Below are 22,946 nucleotides of genomic sequence, written 5' to 3'. Positions count from 1 at the left end.
TTGAAAGTTTAAAATAACAGCATTTATTTTAAATATAAATCTTCTGTAACATTATAAATGCATTTAGTATCAATTAAATGCATTTGTGCTGAATAAAAATGTTTATTTCTTTAAAAGAAAAAAAATCTCACTGACCACAGATTTTATGTACAACAATGAAAAGTGTAAACATGTGAACTAATACTTGAATTTAGTATGTTGCCCCACAATTTGACTTGAAAATAATCATTTATAGCAACTGTCATCATTTTTTGTCGCAAATGTGTCTGTATTTTTGTCATTGAATGGCATGAGTGTCTCTCACTTTCTACCCGTTTCTCTCTGTCTTGTTTTCTAGGCAAACGTTGAGGATGAAACGGCTGGAGTTCAGGCAGTATGTGAAATTCACGCTGTGCTGCGCTATGAATACCACATTCTGTATTCTTGCAGCTATCAGATCCCCGTCCTCTATTTCAGAGCCTCCACGTTAGGTACACGACATTCTCCCTCACTGCATTTCTATCATTAAACCGCACGGCCTTGTTTATATGCTGTCTGCTTCCCTTATCAGTGTGTGTATTTCAGAACCCTCGGTGTTCTGCTTTCTCAAAGTCTGGTTTTATGTGCGCTGCAAAAACAGACTCAACGTTTACACTGAGATCCCATCTCGACAGGAGTGTTTGAGTTTTGAGAAAGCAGGCAGCGCGGTGACTCGCATCTCTGCTCAACAAAGTTTGACTTTGTGCTGTAAATACATTAATAGCCGCCATGTAAACATTTTCGGAGCTGTTATTGAGCAAGTTAACAAATAGGCACATGCAAGCGTGATCCGTTTGAAAGTGATCGCTCAAACGAGTCTGTAATCAGAAAACCTCATTCTCCATCACAGATGGGCGACCCCTGGCTCTCGAGGAGGTGTGGAGCAATGTTCATCCGAACTATAGACAGAGACTACAGCAGGGACCCTGGGACACACTGACGCAACAGGTAACCTTGTTCATATTGTTTCTGCGGTGTCAAAGCTGCAGATGGATTGCACACAAACTACCAAAAATGCTTCATAGACTGTCGAAGGCGCATTGCACTTTCTCAAAATCAACGCTCCGTTGCGATTGGTCGGCTTTGCAGTTCCTAAGATTCAAGCTGCACAGGTTTTAATTGGTCCGTCAGGACACAAAATGGTTTACAAGCTGCCAAAATTTTTAATAAGTGATATTTCTATTTTAAAAGAAAATAATATATAATCAGTGCTGTAATCTGGATTACATAATCAGATTTGTAATTATTACATTTTAAAATGCTCAGAATTGGATTACAATCGTTGGTAACACTTTACAATATAAGGTACGTTAGCAGAGGTGTAAAAAGTACTCAAATATTTTACTCAAGTGAAAGTAAAAATACTCAGTGAAAATTTTACTCAATTAAAAGTACAAGTATCTGGCCAAAAACATACTTGAGTAAAAGTAAAAAAGTACAACTTTAAATTGTACTCAAGTGTTAAAGAAGTAGAAGGACTTTTTTTTCCTGACAGACATACAGAAGTTTTGTTAAAGGGAGAAAAATACAGGTTTTTCAATTCAAATTTATTTGTAGAAGTCTTTTCACGAAACAAATCGTTGCAAAACAGCTTTACAGAAAATTTTAATTTCTACATTATATTTAGGAGTAGGTTATTGGTGGTACAGCAAAAATCATGCAGTTAAATTATATATATATATATATGACTTTCATTTATTAGATGAACACACAAACTAAGATCTAAATCTTCTAAACTAAATCATCTTTTTCCGTATAACAAGCATGGGACGTCCAAAAATGACGCTTCAAAAACTACACAAAGTGAATATGACAGTAACTCATGCAACCCCTATTAATGAATCAGTGTCGTCTTAAGTGAAACAATGAAAATTACAAATACTAATATTTTAAACTTGACCGACGTGTTCACTTTGTGTGGTTTCTGAAGTGGTTCTGTCCCCTTGCATTATACGGACTAATCTTTGCTTGTGTTCATCTGAAGAAAGAAAGTCATATACATCTGGGGTGACATGAGAATCTTAATTTTTGGGTGAAATATCACTTTTAATAACAATGTGATGCAGAGGTTAGAAACATATTCCAGACAGAATGCAAGAATGGGTTGAATTAATGAAGAGAGTCATAGAATTAAAACATACAATATTAATGTTTTGAAAGACCACTTTTTTGTGTTGTCTACGTCACTGTCTAAAAGGATAATTAATCTTTTAATTGTTTATTTGGGGAATATTTTTGTGGGGGCTTTTTCTCAGGAAATATTCCTACACAATTATTTGCGACTAATTATATGAATTAATGAGCAAATCGTGTAATTATTAAGATTAAGAAAATATACATTGAGAGTCCAAATTCCTACTCAATGCGTCATATAATGACATATTATTAATACAACTTATCCACTACCTGGTAAGAACGTCACTAAACATGAATTACAATTAAGTAAACGTACAATGTTCATTTAAACACTTTTTTGGACATTTGTAACATTTAATTAAAAAAAAGAATTCCCACAAAAATATTAATTATATATTTTTAAAATTATCAATGATTTTATTTGCACTCAATCTTGTGCATTCAGCCAATGTATTCACAGCTAATGGCTCTATCAAAACAATGAATAATGAATCAAAAATCTGGGGGGAAAACGCAACTTTGCTACCTCATCATGCTTCCTCAGATTTGATGGTGAACTTTTGAACCCAGACATTTACCTGATGAAAGTCATAACTGAAGTAGAACTGTGTGTGTGCTTGATGCGTGAAAACAATGATCATTGGTTCTCATCTCAAGCATGCCCTTTTGAGCTTCTGTTTACCATATTTAATGTGTATAAGATAACATAAAAATGTAATGTACTTTTTAAGTTGAAATAAAATTGTAAGGAGTAAAAAGTACTGTTTTTTTCTTCAGAAATGTAATCAAATAAAAGTACAAGTAGTCAGTTTAAATTGTACTTGAATAAAGTAAAAAATCCCCCAAAATAATACTTAAGTAAAGTAATCAAGTAAAATTACTCAAGTATTTTACACCTCTGTACGTTAGTTAACATTAGTTACATAAACTAAGAATGAACAACACTTCTACAGCATTTATTAATCTTAGTTGGTTAATTTTAGCATTTACTAATGCATTATTAAAATCACAAGTTGTGTTTGTTAACATTAGTTAACGCACTGTGAACTAACAATAACAAAGATTAATTAAAGGGGTCATATAATGTACATGCACTTTTACAAGTTGATTGTACTGAAATGTGTGTTAGCAGTGCCTGTACACAACCATCATAAAATGATAAAAATCCATCCAGTGTTTTTTTTAATCTCCTTATTTGTTTTACCCTGTCTCAAATCAAGCCGTTCGACCGTGTGGCGCCACACGGTCGGACGCCTCCCACGATGGTTGATTGACAGCAGTGTTTCAACACAGACCCGCCCTTGCTCGTGAGCGAGCTGTCAATCATAGTCCGCGCGTCATTGTTGATATACGCTGGAGCTGTCTATGAGCAGAATGGCGCCCAAGCGATTGTGGTGTTCTGTTCTCGGTGCAATAATGAACACAGCAGTCATTTTGATGTTCCTAAGTCCGAACCGCTGAAGACACAGTGGCTGAGTTTTGCTTTTGAAGGAATATTCCCCACGAGCAACGTCAATGTTTTCATGTTTGCGAATCATTTTTCACCAGACTGCTTTATAAATGAAGGTCAGTATAAAGCTGGTTTTGCTAAGAAGCTGCTCCTGAAAAAGAATCGGTACCAACTATTCGTGTTCCTGCTGAACCTCCAGAAGAAGTGAGTGTAACGTTTAATTAACCTTTATATTAATCTTTATATTAATTTTGCAAATCGCTAGCACGCTTCACGATGTATGTGGCTAATGTTTACATTCAGGGTACATGCATGTTTTCTATTCTGACGTTCTCAATATAATTAATAATCACACGTTTATAATGAACAAAACGTTATGGTTACTGTGTTATTACAAACTGTGTACGCAGATATTAAAGTTAACATTATAACACTACACTAAGCTTACTTTTGTAGATGGTTTATAACGGTGTCTGTTAAGAAGTAATGTAAAAATTTAAATAAATAAAAACAGTTATAACTGCATGAAAATTAATGGTAACACAATACCTGCAAAATACTGTTTACATCCTGCAAATGCATATGATCCAAGACTATAAATACTCTAATTGATGTTTTTCAATATTATGCCAGAATAAGTTATGTTATCTGATCACATATTTACTTTTGTATAGGCAAGCACATCTTACCCTCAACTGTTGTCAAGGCAACACTCCACGTGTGTTGTGTCAAAAACGCCCCACAGAACAGAGGGGCGGGGCGAGCAAAGCTCATTAGCATTTAAAAACACACGCACTAAAACGGTGTGCTGAAAACAGAGCTGTTTTTGAGCAGGTAAAAGGAGTGTTTTCTTACAATACTAATGAGAATTTTTAATTAAAGTATATTACAAACTTTCAATTTAGACCCTAAAGAATCATATTAGCTTGTACAAAAATGGCATTATATGACCCCTTTAAAAGTGTAATAAATGCATTGTTTGTTCGTGTTAGTTAATACATTAACTAATGTTAACAAATGACACCTTATTGTGTTATGGAGACTTTTGTGCTGTTTGAAAATAATCTGCCATTTTATTTTGTTCTAGATTTTTATTGTCAAATCATTGATTTCAGATTGACCATTTTACACGGTCATAAAAAAACTGTGAAATCAACATCAGAGGTAGACTTTCTTAACGTGTTCCCTTATGCCCTAAACATACCTATAAGTTTTGCTTGTTTATTTTGTGCATTAAAACTTGCAGCCTAACTGTGATTGGCCAGTTGACGTTAATCAGATGGATGTTCCTGTTATAGTTCTTGGCGAGAACAAGCTGTGATGCAGATCAAACTTTACGCCGATTGCTGGCATTCCCTCTTCATAGATCTCCTGGAGCGTTTGGAAAAACTGACTGTGGCTGTTTGCTGCTGCTCCTTTTAGCTCTGCTGCGAGGGATGCAGAGCAGTAGGCGTGATTACAGAGAGATATTGAATGGATGGAGAGAGTGGAAAAATAAATGCAGAAAAAGGCTGATTAGAGGCAGTGTAGGATATTAGAGAAAAGGGACGGCAGTAATAGCAGGGGGAGACTCTGGGGAAGGGTTGAGGGTCTCGAGGTTCTCCGGAGACGGAACATTGCTGCATCTGACGCAGGTAAACATGAGTGACTCACATCAAGGCCTTACGAGCAGTGACGCCAATGGACTCTCTCTCTTTATCTCTCGCTCGGTCTCTCGCTTTCCTCTCTGTTTTTGCCCTCTTATATCTCTCAGTCTCCTCTTTATCTACCCAATTTTCTCAAAGCCAAATCGCATTCTTAGCATAACCGATTAGGACAACACAGAACACTTTTCTCTTGAGGACTCAATAAGGCCCCAAACTGACTGTGAACTGATAAACCCAGACTGTGAGCATGTACTCTGTACACTCGCGAAAATAAAGTATGGATTGGAAGTGCATTTCTGCCACGGAATAAAAATCAAATCAAATAAAAATTCCGATTTTTCTTTCAATTGCAAGAAACAAAGGCTAAATTGTCAGATATATGCTAGATAGATGCAAAAAAATATTTAAATTCAAAGTTGTGAGAAAAAAAGTTAGAATTGTGAGATAAAAAGTAGCAAAAACCTGTTTTGTATTCTTAGGGCCCTATGATTTCTGTGATGTAGAAAACACGGACAGAATCGCAGAATACGGTCAAAAATGGAGTTTACTGTATGACTCGGAAAGTAACAGAATTTGGCAGCTTTTGGATGAATAAGTAAAAGGTAGGTCAGTACACTTAAATCAAAATGCGGTATGGACTAGTGTCTGTGAATATTAAGCAGCATTTGGGAGTCACACTTCACGGTCAAAAGTGAAAAAGTGACACCTGAAATGTATTTTTTTTTCTTCAGTAAAATCAATGTAATATATTTTTGTTCAATAATATTTTTTATTTTGTATTTTGAGAGAATTTTATGGTACTAATTAATATTTATGCAATAATTATGATCAATTTGTCCCATTGAAAATAGTAAAAAAAAAAAAAAAAAAAAATCTAATTTTTTTTAATTATTTTTCAATTTATGCAGTATTTCAGATGAAAATAGACACTAGGCCTTTAAAGTCCCATTTTTTTAATGCAGATTAGCACCTCCTGGTGTGAGCAAAGAAAGAAAAAACATGTCATTTCATGGTGTAACCACAAGTTGCCTGGATAGGACTCTATAGAGAGGCTTGTGAATTCTCTAGTTGTTTTTAGACATAATTGTTTACTTTTATTAGGTTGTGGATATAAATGTATATCATTCTCAAAGACGACGTTTTGTCAAGGTTTATATTTCTTTGCATTATTATTATATAGCTTATTATATAGGTTTTTGCATTATTTTTGCTACAGTCAACCCTGAACACAAAGCATTTTGTTACACAAAACATTAAAACTCTATAAAAATGTAACAAAAATGAACAGGAATGCTTTATCAGAGCCTAATCCTTCTGGGTCTGATCTGAGTTCAACCTAATATTTCACTCTTGTAACTCATTTTGGCTATATGGTTATAGCCATACCAATTCATTTGAGTGTGTATGTGTGTGTCTGTATTTCTGTATTTTTAATTTTTTTCCCATTTCCCATTCATTTCCTATGGTCGGTCATTTTTGACCGAAGATCATGAGTGTGACTATTTTTTTTGCGACCACTTAGCTTTTTCGAATCATGCCCTCAGTTTTTTTGTGTGTTCACATACCAAGTGCCATAAAAGTCACTGAGTTTCGTACCATTCTGGTGAAGCTTTTTTTAAAAATTCAAAATGTAAAATTCTCCGGTCAGAATTGACCGAAGACCGCACAAGGGTTAAATATGTCTCTGTGTGAATTAATGGCACAGACGTGTTTTTTTTTTTTTTTTGTAAATGTTTTTTGTTTTTTCAAAAATAAAATGAAAAAAATTAAAAATAATGAATCCAGAACAATTAAAACTGAAAACTCAAAAAAAAAAAAAAAAAACGTAATTATATTATATATATATATATATATATATATATATTGTCGGAAAACAAAATAGCAATTGCGAGATGTAAACTCAGAATTCTCAGAAAACATGTCAGAAGTGGCTGATAAAATTTCAGAATTGCAAGATGTAAAAATTGTAAGGAAAAAAGTCAGAATTCTAAGTATGTTTCTTAAAATTCTGAGAAAAAAAAAGTTGAGACAAAAGAATGTATGAATTGTGAGATATAAATGGATATATATGGATATATATGGTCTGGTTTTTAAAATGTATATAATGTAAATTATATTTACATTATTTTAAATAATATGACCATTAATTATAAAAGTCAGAATTTTACATTTATATCTCGCAATTATATATGTTTAATATTTATATGAAGTCAAAATTGTGGAAAAAAGATGCAAAAAAATATTGTGTGATAAAAATAGTGGTTCTTTAGTTTAATAAAATGTTCTTGACAGAAATATATATATGACCCTGGACCACAAAACCAGTCATAAGTGTCAATTTTTCGAAATTGAGATTTATACATCATCTGAAAGCTGAATAAATAATCTTTCCATTGATGTATGGTTTGTTAGGATCTGACAATATTTGACTGAGATACAACTATTTGAAAATCTGGAATCTGAGGGTGCAAAAAAATCTAAATATTGAGAAAATCACCTTTAAAGTTGTCCAAATGAAGTCCTTAGCTATGCATATTACTGATAAAAAATTAAGTTATAATATATTTACGGTAGAAAATTCACTAAATATCTACATGGAACATGATCTTTACTTAATATCCTAATGATTTTTGGCATAAAAGAAAAATGGATAATTTTGACCCATACAATGTATTTTTGGCTATTGCTACAAATATACCCCAGCGACTTAAGACTGGTTTTGTGCTCCAGGGTCACATATATATAACAGAAGTGCCTGTTTTAACAGAACAAGTCTCTGAATGCAGTGTTTAGTGCAGTTTTGTGTGCATATAGTGATTCGGTCTGTTCTCCCATGAGGCCTGTAGATGAAGTCATGATAATTGACGAACAGAGCTGGAATCGTGCTGCAGTATAGGCACGGCTATTCACAAATAAAATGAAAAAGTCTAACTCTGTACCGCTGATGCTAACAGTGAGGTGTCGTCGAGGGAATTTGAAGAGTCAGCACGTCTTCGGTGCTTGAACGGTAACAGAGCAATGCATCCAGACAGTTGATGTTGTGAATTTTAATGCAGATGGTGACAGTGCATTGAGGTTGTTTTTATTTGCAGAGTAGAGGAGATTTTTTTTTTTTTATTGAGGTTTTGGATAACTGGATTAAAACGGTGCTTACTGACAGGAAAGTTTTTGTCAAAAGTGGTGCCATCGGACCTTGCAGTCGTTCTCCAACCAATTCAAACACTCAGCTATGAACACAATATACTCAGTACACTCAATACATCTTTGAATTAAATAAATGTATCACTTATGAACCCAAAAAGAGGAAACTTTCGTTCATTATTTACGTATTTTAGACTATTTTTCTTTGGTTCATACTGTGTGCTCAATTTTTAATTATTCTCAGTTGTGAGTTCAGATGACTGGATTCTTGTCGCTTTATGGTCCGTGATCTCTTTTCCAGTTTTACCTATTGTAACATCAAATTTTTGTGGATATTATCCATTTCTGTGCATTTCCTGAGTGATACCCTTTTCTGTGTTTTCATTTAGACTGTCAGGCAGTTTTGGTGTCATGAAGACGCTCACAAACTAACATTAGTTTCTCTCCTGGAGCGTAGCGTTCCTGAGCTGTGTTTGTGTAGCCAGTATTTAATGCACAAAAGGAACTCTTTTTGTGGAAATTTTCAAGTGTTTTGCATAAGGTGAACTTTAACTTACTGCAGTAGGAAACTGGAAATATTTGTTTCATCAATATGGACTGTTTATTTAAAAAACATATTATCACAGATACACTTATGTGTAAAGCTTTTAGGGGCTTGTGTGCATTTGGACAGTTGTTGGTGCATCAGCATTCCAGACAGTTTATGTGTTTATGATGGTTTTTGCAGTGGCTACATTTACATGCTCTTTCATCAGTATTTTTTTCAGTGACTATTACAGCAATTTATGTACGTAACTTTTGGGCCAGATCTATTAAAGTTAGTCTTTTGGCATTTATTGTTCAGTTAGTTACCCATCAACTATATTTTTAAGACTTTATAAACAAAATATACTTGTGATACAGTATGTAATGACAAAATTAAGTCAAATTAATTTTTTGTGTAAATCAACATTATGCTGTTGATTTGAATTTAAGCTTAACTCTTACTGAACTCGGAATATTCCTTTAATTGCAAGAGAACCATGAAAAGCTTATACTGGCATTACCAGAAGTAAATAATAAAGATGAGAAGTGTGTTCAAGCTTAGGTTGCTAGTGTATATATATTTTTTTGACTGGTTACTAGGTGTTAACAGGGTGTTTTGTCACGTTGCTTGTTTCTGACGTATGTTGAAAGCGTCTGTTTACACTTCTGCTCACAACACAGGTTTACCGAACTCACCAAATTCTGTTGTAATATTGAAAGGGAGTTTTGTTTTCATATCTAAACAGTGTGCAAACAAACGATATTTCGCTCTCAAAAAACAGGACTGACAACTGTATTCTGCTGCTGTGTATTCAGCAGATCCAAACTCACTGTTGCTCCTGTTATTTGTATATTTATTCCAATATAATTGTTGATGGGAGTTACAGGGCTGAGAGCAAGATGACAAGCGTGATAAACGTGCAAGTTAATAATTCCAAGACTTTAGTAATTAAAAATGACTTAACATTACAATGGTAGTAAGAGAAAAATGGTAAATGTCATGATCCTGCATGCGTGTTTAAACTTAAACATGTAATGCATAATAAAGTCATTTAAAATGTTTCTTCTCACAGATCCATTTAAACAAGATAGTACATGAATAATCAGCCCATCCTGATGAATGAGTGACTGTACAGTTCTCTCTCATATTTCCATTGGGCTCATCAGGCCTCCAGAACCTGCATCAACAGATCATCATTAGATGCTGCTTTCTGTCTGATATGATACTGTGTGAATCATTTCTTATATAATAATCAGTTAAAATCAGTGATTTCTCACCCAGAGGTCAGTGTGCTGCCATCAACCCATTTCCATGTGCCCTCCACATCATTGTCAGTCAGACCAATCCAGATTTGAGCTCCACAGGATATTTTCTTTACAAAATCCTAAGAAAAAACAAATGATAGGCTCTGTTTACACCTAGTGTTAAGATGACAAGTGGACAGTGCTAAATACAGGTGTGAACAGGGTCTAAAATGTTTTGAGCTTGTCCACTTTGATCACAAAAAAAATCTTTTTCCAGATTGCACTTATAGTGTGGACGCTCATGTGTTCAGATTCAATACTAAAATCACTAAAGTCTGCCTACTCTACACAGACTGAGCTAATTCTTAAATATTATGTTCATTTCCTATCCATTAATCAACACAATTAGAATGTTATATTAGATTAAAAAAATTTAAATTTGATAAGTGTATGTGACCCATTAAAACTGATGTTTTTCTTTACAGTGGTTTAGATTTGCAACAACAGGAGAAAACAGAAAACAGAATAAAATGACATATGATACACTGTAAAAAGTAATAAGTTGACTTAACTTAAAAAAATTTAGTAAACCCGTTGCCTTAAAATTAAGTAAATAATAATAATAAAAAAAGTTAAGTGAACTTATTATTAATTTTTTTCATTATTATTTACTTAATAATTTTAAGGCAACGGGTTTCCTCAATTTTTTAAGTTAAGTCAACTTATTACTTTTTACAGTGTAGAAAAAAAATAAATAGACCTACACAAAATATGTTTTAGTGAAATAATTAACAAATTAAGGCAAAAAGTCTATTTTTAAGTTTAAGGAAACCGAGACGGCTGAAAGTGTATACTGTTTTTTTTTTTTTTTTTTTACAAAGGCATAGTTTATATAGTTTATTGCGAGTATGCATAAATAAAAGTAAACCCTTTACAGTTTAAAACGATGTCTTACTCCTGTCTTTATGACCAAAAATGACAGAATAATTTAGTTTTTTCTGCTGATAAGGATAATATCTGTGATCGCACCAGAGCCTCTCACGTGAAGGATGATATAGTTGTCAACAAATGGGATGCTACATTTTATTTTAAATATCTCCGATTTTGGCTTTAATAAGATTTTCCCTGGCATCCTCCATGATTCCTATTCTTTCGGACAGCAAAGCTCTTGAATGCGACATGCTTGAAATCAGGATTTCTGAAATAGGAAATAGTATATTCCTTATTTCCTTACAGGATTCTAGAAAATTTCATTATCCAATTCTAGATGGAGTCATACAGCCGCATCTCACATGCATGAATGTGGCATGTCTGAACTAGTTGATCCAGGATCAACAGTCTAATAATAAAGAGGCTGATTGGCAAAAAGTCTTTTATGTATTTTGAAAATACAAAAATTCTAAGATGAAATGTATTTAAATACAAAATACATTAGATTTTTTTTCAAAGGTATTTAAATGCAAAATACAAAGTAATATTTTGTATTTTAAATACATGTATTTGAAATACTGCCCACACACAATATTACTAAAAATGAGGACATTCCAATGACTGTTTTTATATTCAATTAATTAGAAATGCCTATAATCGTCACAGAAAACATTCTGCATTTGTATCTTTTTATTAGTGCTGTCAAACGATTAATCGCGATTAATCACATTCAAAATAAAAGTTTGTTTACATAATATATACAGTGGGGCAAAAAAGTATTTAGTCAGCCACCAATTGTGCAAGTTCTCCCACTTAAAAAGATGAGAGAGGCCTGTAATTTTCATCATAGGTATACCTCAACTATGAGAGACAAAATGAGAAAAAAAAAATCCAGAAAATCACACTGTAGGATTTTTAAAGAATTTATTTGCAAATTATGGTGGAAAATAAGTATTTGGTCAATAACAAAATTTAATCTCAATACTTTGTTATATACCCTTTGTTGGCAATGACAGAGGTCAAACGTCTTCACACACTGTTGCTGGTATTTTGGCCCATTCCTCCATGCAGATCTCCTCTAGAGCAGTAATGTTTTGGGGCTGTTGCTGGGCAACACGAACTTTCAACTCCCTCGAAAGATTTTCGATGGGGTTGAGATCTGGAGACTGGCTAGGCCACTCCAGGACCTTGAAATGCTTCTTACGAAGCCACTCCTTCGTTGCCCGGGCGGTGTGTTTGGGATCATTGTCATGCTGAAAGACCCAGCCACGTTTCATCTTCAATGCCCTTGCTGATGGAAGGAGGTTTTCACTCAAAATCTCACGATACATGGCCCCATTCATTCTTTTGTTTACACGGATCAGTCGTCCTGGTCCCTTTGCAGAAAAACAGCCCCAAAGCATGATGTTTCCACCCCCATGCTTCACAGTAGGTATGGTGTTCTTTGGATGCAACTCAGCATTCTTTTTACCAAAAAGTTATATTTTGGTTTCATCTGACCATATGACATTCTCGCAATCCTCTTCTGGATCATCCAAATGCTCTCTAGCAAACTTCAGATGGGCCGGACATGTACTGGCTTAAGCAGGGGCACACGTCTGGCACTGCAGGATTTGAGGCCTTTGTTACTTTGGTCCCAGCTCTCTGCAGGTCATTCACTAGGTCCCCGTGTGGTTCTGGGATTTTGCTCACAGTTCTTGTGATCATTTTGACCCCACGGGTGAGATCTTGCGTGGAGCCCCAGATCGAGGGAGATTATCAGTGGTCTTGTATGTCTTCCATTTTCTAATAATTGCTCCCACAGTTGATTTCTTCACACCAAGCTGCTTACCTATTGCAGATTCAGTCTTCCCAGCCTGGTGCAGGTCTACAATTTTGTTTCTGGTGTCCTTTGACAGCTCTTTGGTCTTGGCCATGGTGGAGTTTGGAGTTGGACTGTTTGAGGTTGTGGACAGGTGTCTTTTATACTGATAACGAGTTCAAACAGATGCCATTAATACAGGTAACGAGTGGAGGACAGAGGAGCCTCTTAAAGAAGAAGTTACAGGTCTGTGAGAGCCAGAAATCTTGCTTGTTTGTAGGTGACCAAATACTTATTTTACAGAGGAATTTACCAATTAATTCTTTAAAAATCCAACAGTGTGATTTTCTGGATTTTTTTTCTCATTTTGTCTCTCATAGTTGAGGTATACCTATGATGAAAATTACAGGCCTCTCTCATCTTTTTAAGTGGGAGAACTTGCACAATTGGTGGCTGACTAAATACTTTTTTGCCCCACTGTATATGTGTATTGTATATATTTATATTATTGTGTATATATAAATACACACACATACAGGATATATTTTGAAAATATTTATATGTATATATTTATATTCAAATAATTTATATCAGTATATACTTGCATTTTTATATATGGAAGGGATAATCAACGGCTAGCTGTGCATTAAACGATTTGAATGCACGACATGGAGGCGAAGAACCCCCCGACGCGCCGCGGAGAGCCTCCGCGAAGTGCATTCAAATCGTTTAATGCACAGCTAGCCGTTGATTATCCCGTTTATGTCATGGTCATTTTCCAGCATTCACATATTAAAGATGTTAATAATATTTGCGCTGCAATATTTGACCAGAACGATAAAAATGACGGTTATTTTCGTCTGTATTACTATTTAACTGTAACTGTATGTTACTATGGTTACCAATGTTTATAGGAAGCGCATTAATATAGAACGTGATTAAACTGACCTGGAACTACCTGTGCAGTTCAACGAATTTAATCAACACAGACCATGGCATAAATAATAAATATACACAGCACACACTCCTATGTTATGTAAACAAAAACTTTTATTTTGGATGCAATTAATCGCGATTAATCGTTTGACAGCACTACTTTTTATACTTTATTTGTATATGGTTTTTACATAAGAGGACATCCCTGTAGAGTTGTTTTGTCAGATTTAGCTCACTTCTAGTTACAATTATGTCCTCCTCAAAATATAGTTAAGTTTCACTCACTTGTTTTTCGCTGTTATTAATGATCACTAGATCTGCTCCTCTCTGTGTGCAGTATCTTCTGCTCTCAGTCCAGTTCTTCGTCTCAGTGGAAACGTAGTAAAGACTGAATTGATAGCAAATCCATCCATCTGTGAACATCCAGCTTAACTATCAGTTCATTATTGTCATACACAACCTAAAGATATTTCTATCATTGAATATTTGTGTGGTTTCGGTGTAGTTGAAGAATACCTTGAAAAAACTTTGTCAGTTCATGTTTCTCTTGAACTAATTGTGTGTTTAGTTGAATTAGGTCGATCATCTTGGTTAGTAGCTGATCTCTCTCTTCTGTGAAGTCGGTATTGTTGGGTAGTTGTCTCTCTCGAGTGAAGAGGACGCACAGCACTAGGATTACGGTCAGCAGAAGAACACACAGAAGCAGCAAACACACTTCAGCTGCTCTGGAGCTTCTCATCTTCACACAGTCACTTCCTGACAATGGACAAATGTAACTTTATTCACTTTATTTATTCATTTAACACCACTCGCAGCTCACATGCAAACTGAACGATAAGTGATCAAATCTGTACTATTATGTTTGTGTGAGGATTCATGATTAATCTCAGTACCTGGGAGTTCAGATGACTGGATTCTTCTTGTTGCAGTCCGCGATGTCTTTTCCAGATTGACCATTTGCAGCGTCAATATTTGTGTAAAAAAAATAATTCCTACAGTGAATTATGTATTTATGATTAATCTCAGCACCTGTGAGTTCAGAATCTGGTTGGATTCTCATTGTTTTGAATCTACTTCACCTCTTACAACATTGACATATGTGACCCTGGACTACAAAACCAGTCTTAAGTGTCAATTTTTCGAAATTGAGATTTATACAGCATCTGAAAGCTGAATAAATAAGCTTTCCATTGATGTATATTTGACTGAGATACAACTATTTGAAAATCTGGAATCTGAGGATGCAAAAAAATCAAAATATTAAGAAAATCGCCTTTAAAATTTTCCAAATGAAGTTCTTAGCAATGCATATTACTAATAAAACATTAAGTTTTGATACCTTTACGGTAAGAAATTTACAAAATATCTTCATGGAACATGATCTTTACATAATATACTAATGATTTTTGGTATAAAAGAAAAATCTATCATTTTGACCCATACAGTGTATTGTTGGCTATTGCTACAAATATACCCCAGCGACTTAAGACTGCTTTTGTGGTCCAGGTTCACATATATCATCAATGTTTCTCTTTTTTTATCTTCTTTGTGCATTTTCTGAGTTGTGCCCTTTTCTATATTTTCATTTAGACTGTCTGACAGTTTCGGTGTCATCAAGATGCTCACAAACTAACACTAGTTTCTCTCCTGGAGTGAACTGTGTTGTGTTCCTCATCTCTGTGTTTGTGTGGCCAGTATTTATGCAGAAAGGAACTGCATTTTTGGAAATTTTCTCAAGTATTTATGCATAAAGGAACTGTTATTGTGGAATTATTTCAAGCATTTATGCATAAAGGAACTTCAACTCACCACAGAAAGACACTGACAGTTTTTATTTCAGCAATAGAGGCAGAGCACATTTAAGCCACGCCCACGGGCGGGCGGGGGGGGCAATCCAACACTCTCCATTGACTTTGTATTGCGGGAAGCTGCCTCCTTGTCATTTCTGACTTGTTACAAAAAAAAACAGAAGAATGCCTAAAAGCTGCTGTGTGACAAGGTGTACAGTAAACAAGCTAAAAAACCCAGAACTACATTTTTATAAGCTGTTGACCCAAAAAATGAGCATTTAAGGACACAAATAGTTGTAGATGTCGGGGTATTTCACATCGGGCCGTTAATTTGGATAATTTCTCAAACAAAAGGAAGGCAAGGAAAAGGGGCACTGACATAGACCAATAAAATTTAGTTTCTCAATATATCTCCTCCTCTCAGGTTCACACAGGGTGGTGAAATAATCAGTAGACATGGTTAAAAACAATGAATGTTTCCTGTCGCCGATAACGTTTCCCACCAGTGGGCGTAGTTCTTAGTGTAATATGACACATTGCAATTTTTGGGGTTGACAACTTATAAAAACGTAGTTCTGGGTTTTTTTAGCTTGTTTGCTGTACACCTTGTCACACAGCGGCTTTTAGACATTGTTCTGTTTTTTGTTATAAGTCAGGGTTGGATTGTTTTCCCCCGGTGGGTGTGGTTTTCAGATTATGAAGCGTGTCGCTCTGTCTCTATGGATTGTATTCATTTAAATGAGATTCAAATGCATTTATTATCACAGATACACTCAGTGTCTTCATGTACAAACCAAAAAAGACTTTACACATCACAGTATGTAACGTAAAGTGATTAATAGTAGTACTTTTTTGTGGCAGCACTAGCTTTCTTTTTTTTTCTTTTTTTAAAAAGGCAACAAGGGACAAAATTAAGTCAAACCTTTTTTTTTTTTTTTTCCCACAAATGCTGCTGACTGAATTTGAGCTTAAAGGGATATTTCACCCAAAAATTAAAATTAGCCCATGATTTACTCACCCTCAAGCCATCCTAGGTGTATACGACTTTCTTCTTTCAGGTGAATACAATTGGAATCCTATTAAAAAATGTCCTGGCTTTTCCAAGCTTTATAATGGCAGTGAATGGGGGTTGAGATTTTGAAGCCCAAAAAGTGCATCCATCTATCATAAAAATTGCTCCACACGGCTCCGGGGGGCGAATAAAGGCCTTCTGAAGTGAAGCGAAGCATTTGTGTAAGAAAAATATCCATATTTAGGAAAAAAAGTATCATAGTTTCCAAAAAGGTGGTGTTTAAACAAACAAAAAATGGTTTTACACGTAGTTCTTTTTTTTTTTTTTTCTTGATGTATATTCGTGACCCTGGACCACAAAACTAGTCTTAAGTGTCAATTTTTCGAAATTGAGATTTATACATCATCTGAAAGCTGAATAAATAATATTTCCATTGATGTATGGTTTGTTAGGATCGGACAATATTTGGCTGAGATACAACTATTTGAAAATCTGGAATCTGAGGGTGCAAAAAAATACAAATATTGAGAAAATCACCTTTAAATTTGTCCAAATGAATTCTTAGCAATGCATATTACTAATCAAAAACGAAGTTTTGATATATTTACAGTAGTAAATTTACAAAATATCTTCATGGAACATGATCTTTACTTAATATCCTAATGATTTTTGGCATAAAAGAAAAATCAATAATTTTGACCCATACAATGTATTTTTGGCTATTGCTACAAATATACCCCAGCAACTTAAGACTGGTTTTGTGCTCCAGGGTCACATTTCAGATTACATCAGGTTATGGAAGTTAAATTGATTGTAGATGTTTTTTTGCAAAGTTGTTATATTATGTTCAGCCACTGTTCTCTGCCTTTGCTATAAACCTCTTCCTAAGTATGACTTCTTCAAACGCTCCACAATAATCTCGCTGTGATGGTGTGGTCCAGGTCTCTCTGGTGTGGCATTATGGGATAGGACATTCCTCCATCTCTGCTGTGCATGAGTGCCCTCCAGTGTGCGAGACTCACTCGAGAGCAGCAGGGTGCCAATGAAGCCCATGTGTCGCATGGCAGATTTGCTTAAGTCTGCCTCGTAATTTTCTTTTTAATTTATCCGAAGCTTTGAGCGTAATTGAATTCGGGTAGTGAAAAGTATCGAGTGACTAGTTAACATTGAGTTAAGATGGAAAAACACATGTTGTGGCATTGGTTTAATGGCTGTGTTACAGCGTGTGACAGTGAGAACCTGTTCCTAATAAAAAATGAGGTCAGAATAGACATTAACAAAGAGCTGAACGATCTGTGTGTGTGTGTGTGTGTGTGTGTGTAGGAACATCCTTTACTGGGCCAACCGTTTTTCATGCTTCATCCATGTCGCACTGAGGAGTTTATGAAACCTGCTCTGGATTTGGCACAAGCTGAAAACAAGTGAGTTTCTTCCTGCTGCAGCTCTAGTCGCCATGCATTATGTGAAATGAATAATCTGGGTTCAGTGTTTACATTTACATTTATCACATGCTATTTTCCGAAAACCACTTACAGTGCATTGCATTCAAGGTACATAAACTCACACAATGATTGGGAATCAAACCCATAAGCTTGGTGTTGCTTGCGTTATGCTCTGCTGTTTGAGCTCGGTCAACACATCTAACGCATGCTGTTGATTACCATGAAATACAGATATATATATATATATATATCGACTCATTCCTCAATAATGCACTTCCATTGGAATCCTAGTAGGCAATCAAACAGCATGGTGAATAAATGTTTAACTTGTGCAAGTACCAACAATACGCAACTGCTATGAAAGTTTAAACGGATGATTTAAACATTACTATCTTGACCAACAATAAACATGGTGGGTCAACAATAGACATGGTCATAAATTATATATGAATATATGAAATATGTGTCATTTTTATGGATTGTATTATAATTAAATGTAATATAAATGAATAATAGGAAGCTCATAGGGGTTGTTTGCGCTGTTTAAAAAAATACACTGATTTTGAGATTTATTTTGGTTTAATTTTTGTGATTTTGTGATTTAATTGTACTTTTTTTTTTTTTTTTTTTTCATAAGCCTCAGGAAACCAAACTTATATCCAAGGCTTTTATTCACCAAGAAACATCCACAAAAATTTGCTTTAAATATTTTAAGTACAATTTATTTTAAGTGTTTTGTTTTAAAATAATCCCACCACAATACTTGCCTGATAGATTCCATTTAAAATGAGGAATGAATCAACATTATTTTCTGTGGTAATCAACAGCATACTTTTAATACAAGCTTTATTTAATCTAGAAATATTCCTTTTAAAATTTTAAAATGGTATTATATCATCTCATAGAGTTATATCTGTCTCATTTAGCTCTGTATGTTAATTATCAGATCTAGCATATCCATCTATTTAGCTAGTGAGATGTGACTAGATAGATATAATCATTTCTTAATTTGCAGCATTGCAGTATGGGTAGATGCTCTGATTCTCATCTGTTCTCAGGAGAGTGAACTATATCGTGACTTGGCTCAGTGTTGTTGGACCCGTCGTCGGACTGGACGTCCCTTTGAGCTACAGCACCGAGGTGTCCGCTCCCGACTGAAGCGCCTCTGCTTTGACCTGCTGTGATCTTCCTGTCTGTCTCAGACTCCACAGACCCAGAGGACATGCTGAGGGTCTCCGAGGGGCCAAAGACGCTTCAGAAGTCTTGTTAGCAATGCTTGAGCATTCAGGACACCAAGTTTTTAAGTTCACGAGTTAGCTCAAGAATGCTCTTAATGTTCAAATAAATTGCACTAAAATAATTCATACACTGCCATTCAAATGTTTGGGGTCAGTAAGTTTTTTTTTTTTGTTGTTGTTGTTTTTTTTTTTATCAAGGATGCATTAAAGTGATTAAAATTAACAGTAAAGACATTTGTTAGGATCACGTGACACTGAAGACTGGAGTAGTGCTGAAAATTCTGCTTTGCATCACAGGAATAAATTACAATTTTTTTAAATATATTCAATTAGAAATCAGATATTTTAAATTATAATATTATTACACAATATTACTGTTTTTACTGTATTTTTGATCAAATAAATGCAGCCTTGGTGAGCAAAAGAGAATTATCTCAAAAACATTTAAAAAAAATCTTACTAGTAGTGTATACAAAACAGTGTGTACTGTAATTAAACCATAAAACGTAAATATTATCTGATAGATATCACTGAAATGCGCCTGAGAACCCAGTTGCATTTTTTTTCAGAGGATGCATGTACGGAAAATCGTTTATATGCAGGGATTTGTTCAGAAAATGTACAGTATGTGATATTATCATCAAATTAAAAAGACAAACAATAGTTTTCTCTGCTGCTATTTCTTTTTTGCATTTTCAAAGGGATTGTGAAAATCATCAGAGCAGCTGTGTGTGCAGGCATACAGAGGATTGCTATTCAAACATTAGTCTGGAAGTCTTTGTCTTCTGCTGCGTAGGTGTGTGTGTGACTCAATATGTTTTCCCTCACTGGTCGGGTATTGTGAAGCATGCGGCTGCGTTTGGCCTATTTTTGACATTTCAGAGGCCTGAAATCGAAGTCCAAGATGATTTGTAGAACCTTGCATCTAATAAGCAAAGTAAATAGTCTTATATATTTTTTGTTGTGTCTCCCTGCAGTCTGACATTTCTCTTCATTACTCATCCAAGTAGCGTGCCGTGCCAGGACACGGTTTAAAAGTTGAATGGAATGAAATCCCTCTGAAATCCTGACCGTCTGATGTGAAGTCTGAAACGGAGGAGCTGAGTTTAGAGTCCGGAGTTTGAGAGAAGACGGTGAAAGTCCTCAGTCAGCATGTCTAAATGGGGCGCGCGTCTCTCAGGGGACTGTATCAGTGTTGGTAAGGAGGTCAGCCTCCTACCCGAAGCATCTTGCTCTAATGGACAGACAGGAATGATGGAGAGGAGAGAGAGAAACGCATAGATGGAACACAGTAGGAAATGTTACCTGCTTCATAAACGGGGCCATTCTTAAAGGTTTAGATCAATGAATTAAGGACTGTCAAGCAAATTTTTTTTAGATCTGTGTACTTGAAATTGGTACGTCCAATGGTGTTTGGTTTCATTTGTGTCTTAAAATTCATTTTGATGTTTCTCACACAAAGCTACAAGTCATGTGGACTGCTTTTATCCCATCTAACAAAAATATGTTCTAAGAAATATGTTTTGGTAACGTTGCAATTAAGTTTTAAACCCAAAACATTCTGAATGTTGTTGTTATTATTATTTTTTGGTTATGCGAATGTTACAGAAGCATTATGAGAACACCATTTTTTTTTTTTTTTAATGTTCTCTGAACGTTTTGAAACAGTAAGTGTAATGTTTAAAATGTTTAACGTTCATATAAATAAAAATATTTTGTGCTTGAATTTTGAGAATGTTATTAAAGGCCAGACAACTTTGAGCAAATGTACTGTTACCGTTCTGTAACGTTGAGAGAATGTTAGAGAAAACATTAAGGAAACGTTACTTTTGAATGTTCTCTGAAACGAGTAATAAGTAGCACCGTTCAAAAAAAGTTTGACGAGCATCAAACAAAAATGTTTCATGTTCCACGAACGATGTATAAATAATGTTTAGACATTTTGAGAATGTTATTAAAGACCAGACAACTATGAATGAACATTCTATTAACGTTACGTAGCATTGGAAGAATGTTAGAGGAACGTTAAAGTAACGTTACATTTTATAATTGGGGAAATGTTACTTTTGAATGTTCTCTGAACGTTCTGAAACACAGGTAGTAACATTTAATTAAAGACAAATATCCAACTAAAAATGTTTGTTCACAGCCTTAAGAGAACATTACTACAATGTTAGTCAAAGTCCTGATACTGTTCCTTGTTAGCTTTGATGGTACGTTTTGAACCTTTCTGTAACTTGATGTTTCAATTGTATAGATGAATACAGTGTTAACCATCTTTAAACTAGCTTCTTTAGCATTTCTTGGAAGCGAGAAAGGATGAAATGGCATGAGAGTGTGTAAATGATAACATCTAATTAATTTAATGGAGTTCACACACACACACACACACACACACACACACAATTGTCATTTTCGCATCCTCGTTATTTCGAAACCATAATTTCATTTCTGCTATAGAGATGTTTTTCCAGAATGTCTAAGCTCATTGCAACATAATTAAAATGAAAAGCGACTGTCAAAGCTCCAAATATGGCCAAATATATATATATATATATATATATATATATATATATATATATATATATATATTCATAAAAGTGCAATAAAATGATCTGTATGAAATATGAGGTGTATTTCAACTCTCTTAAAGTCATGCAATAGCTTGGTGTGAGGAACAGAGGCAAAATGTAAGTCATTATTCACTTATTTCTCAGATGTCATTCATGTTTGCCTTCAATTCCAGTCATTTTGCAGCTCAACAGTTTCACTGTATGGAAAAGACATCATTGTTTATTCTCCACAGAATGCTAATGGCTAGCTTAATCCAGCTAGCATGCTCCAAAACAGACATGACGGTGAGTAAATGATGACAACATTTTCAGTTTTTGGGTGAACTCTTCCAGTCACATTTACGATCGACTGTGTGCAGAACGTTTAATTGACGTACGTAGCCTGTTTTCAGTAAGTTTTAGACAGACCTCAGTATTATTATTATATCTGGAGGAGTTGTTACATTAGAGGAAAGGAAATTAGAATTGCCTTAGAAACAAATACCCATTTATTTTACATGCTTCACTGGAGGTGTTGCTTAATGGAGTTTGATCGCTCCTAATGGAGTTGGGGAATTAAATGTGTGAAACGCCACCGTGAGCGTGATCGAGGCGCTGCTGACATCTATCGGCCAGCGTGAGCGTGTGTTGTTGTAGTTTACACGCCTGTCCACTAGAGGCCGCCATTGACCAGAGCGCTGGCCACTGAAGCCACGCTTAAACACACCTGATTGAATTAGATTACAAAGTATAGAAGCATTTATTATAAAGGAATATGGGAATATTTGAAGCACGTTTCTCAGTAAGTTGTCAGGTTTTAAGTGATTAAACAATATACTGAAAATGTAAGACAGGCAGATGCTTAGCCTAGTTGGATATCTTGATATCTTATACCAGTGTTGCTTTACAATTATTTATATACTATTACAGATTTTTACATTTTAAATTAACTTTTATTTTTATGATTTCAGTTTTCAACTTAATTTGAGGTTGAATAATTTTGTTACATTTGGACATTTAAAAAAAAAAAGTTTTTCTAAATAGCTTTATTTTTATTTCTTTTGTTTGGTTTTGGTAATTTTAT

General features: G+C 34.7%; 1 protein-coding gene across 5 annotated transcripts in view; it reads left to right on the top strand.

Moving 5' to 3' along the window:
* Window positions 1–20,844, top strand: part of atg10 (ATG10 autophagy related 10 homolog (S. cerevisiae)) — a 38,392-nt gene extending 17,548 nt beyond the window's left edge. For 4 of the 5 annotated variants that reach the window (XM_058789803.1, XM_058789805.1, XM_058789802.1 and 1 more), the window contains 4 exons: window positions 338–470; window positions 869–966; window positions 17,954–18,051; window positions 19,131–20,844. In XM_058789803.1, coding sequence (XP_058645786.1) covers window positions 338–470; window positions 869–966; window positions 17,954–18,051; window positions 19,131–19,230 — 429 coding nt within the window. In that variant the 3' untranslated portion in view covers window positions 19,231–20,844. The remainder of the gene's footprint in view (window positions 1–337; window positions 471–868; window positions 967–17,953; window positions 18,052–19,130) is intronic. The other variant, XR_009273166.1, reaches the window with a different exon arrangement.
* The last annotated feature ends 2,102 nt before the right edge of the window (window positions 20,845–22,946 follow it).

This window comes from Onychostoma macrolepis, chromosome 10 (assembly GCF_012432095.1).
Source record: "Onychostoma macrolepis isolate SWU-2019 chromosome 10, ASM1243209v1, whole genome shotgun sequence".
In the NCBI taxonomy this organism is placed as follows: Eukaryota; Metazoa; Chordata; class Actinopteri; order Cypriniformes; family Cyprinidae; genus Onychostoma; species Onychostoma macrolepis.
Note: the sequence above shows the minus strand (reverse complement) of the source record. Positions and strands in the feature narration are given on the sequence as shown.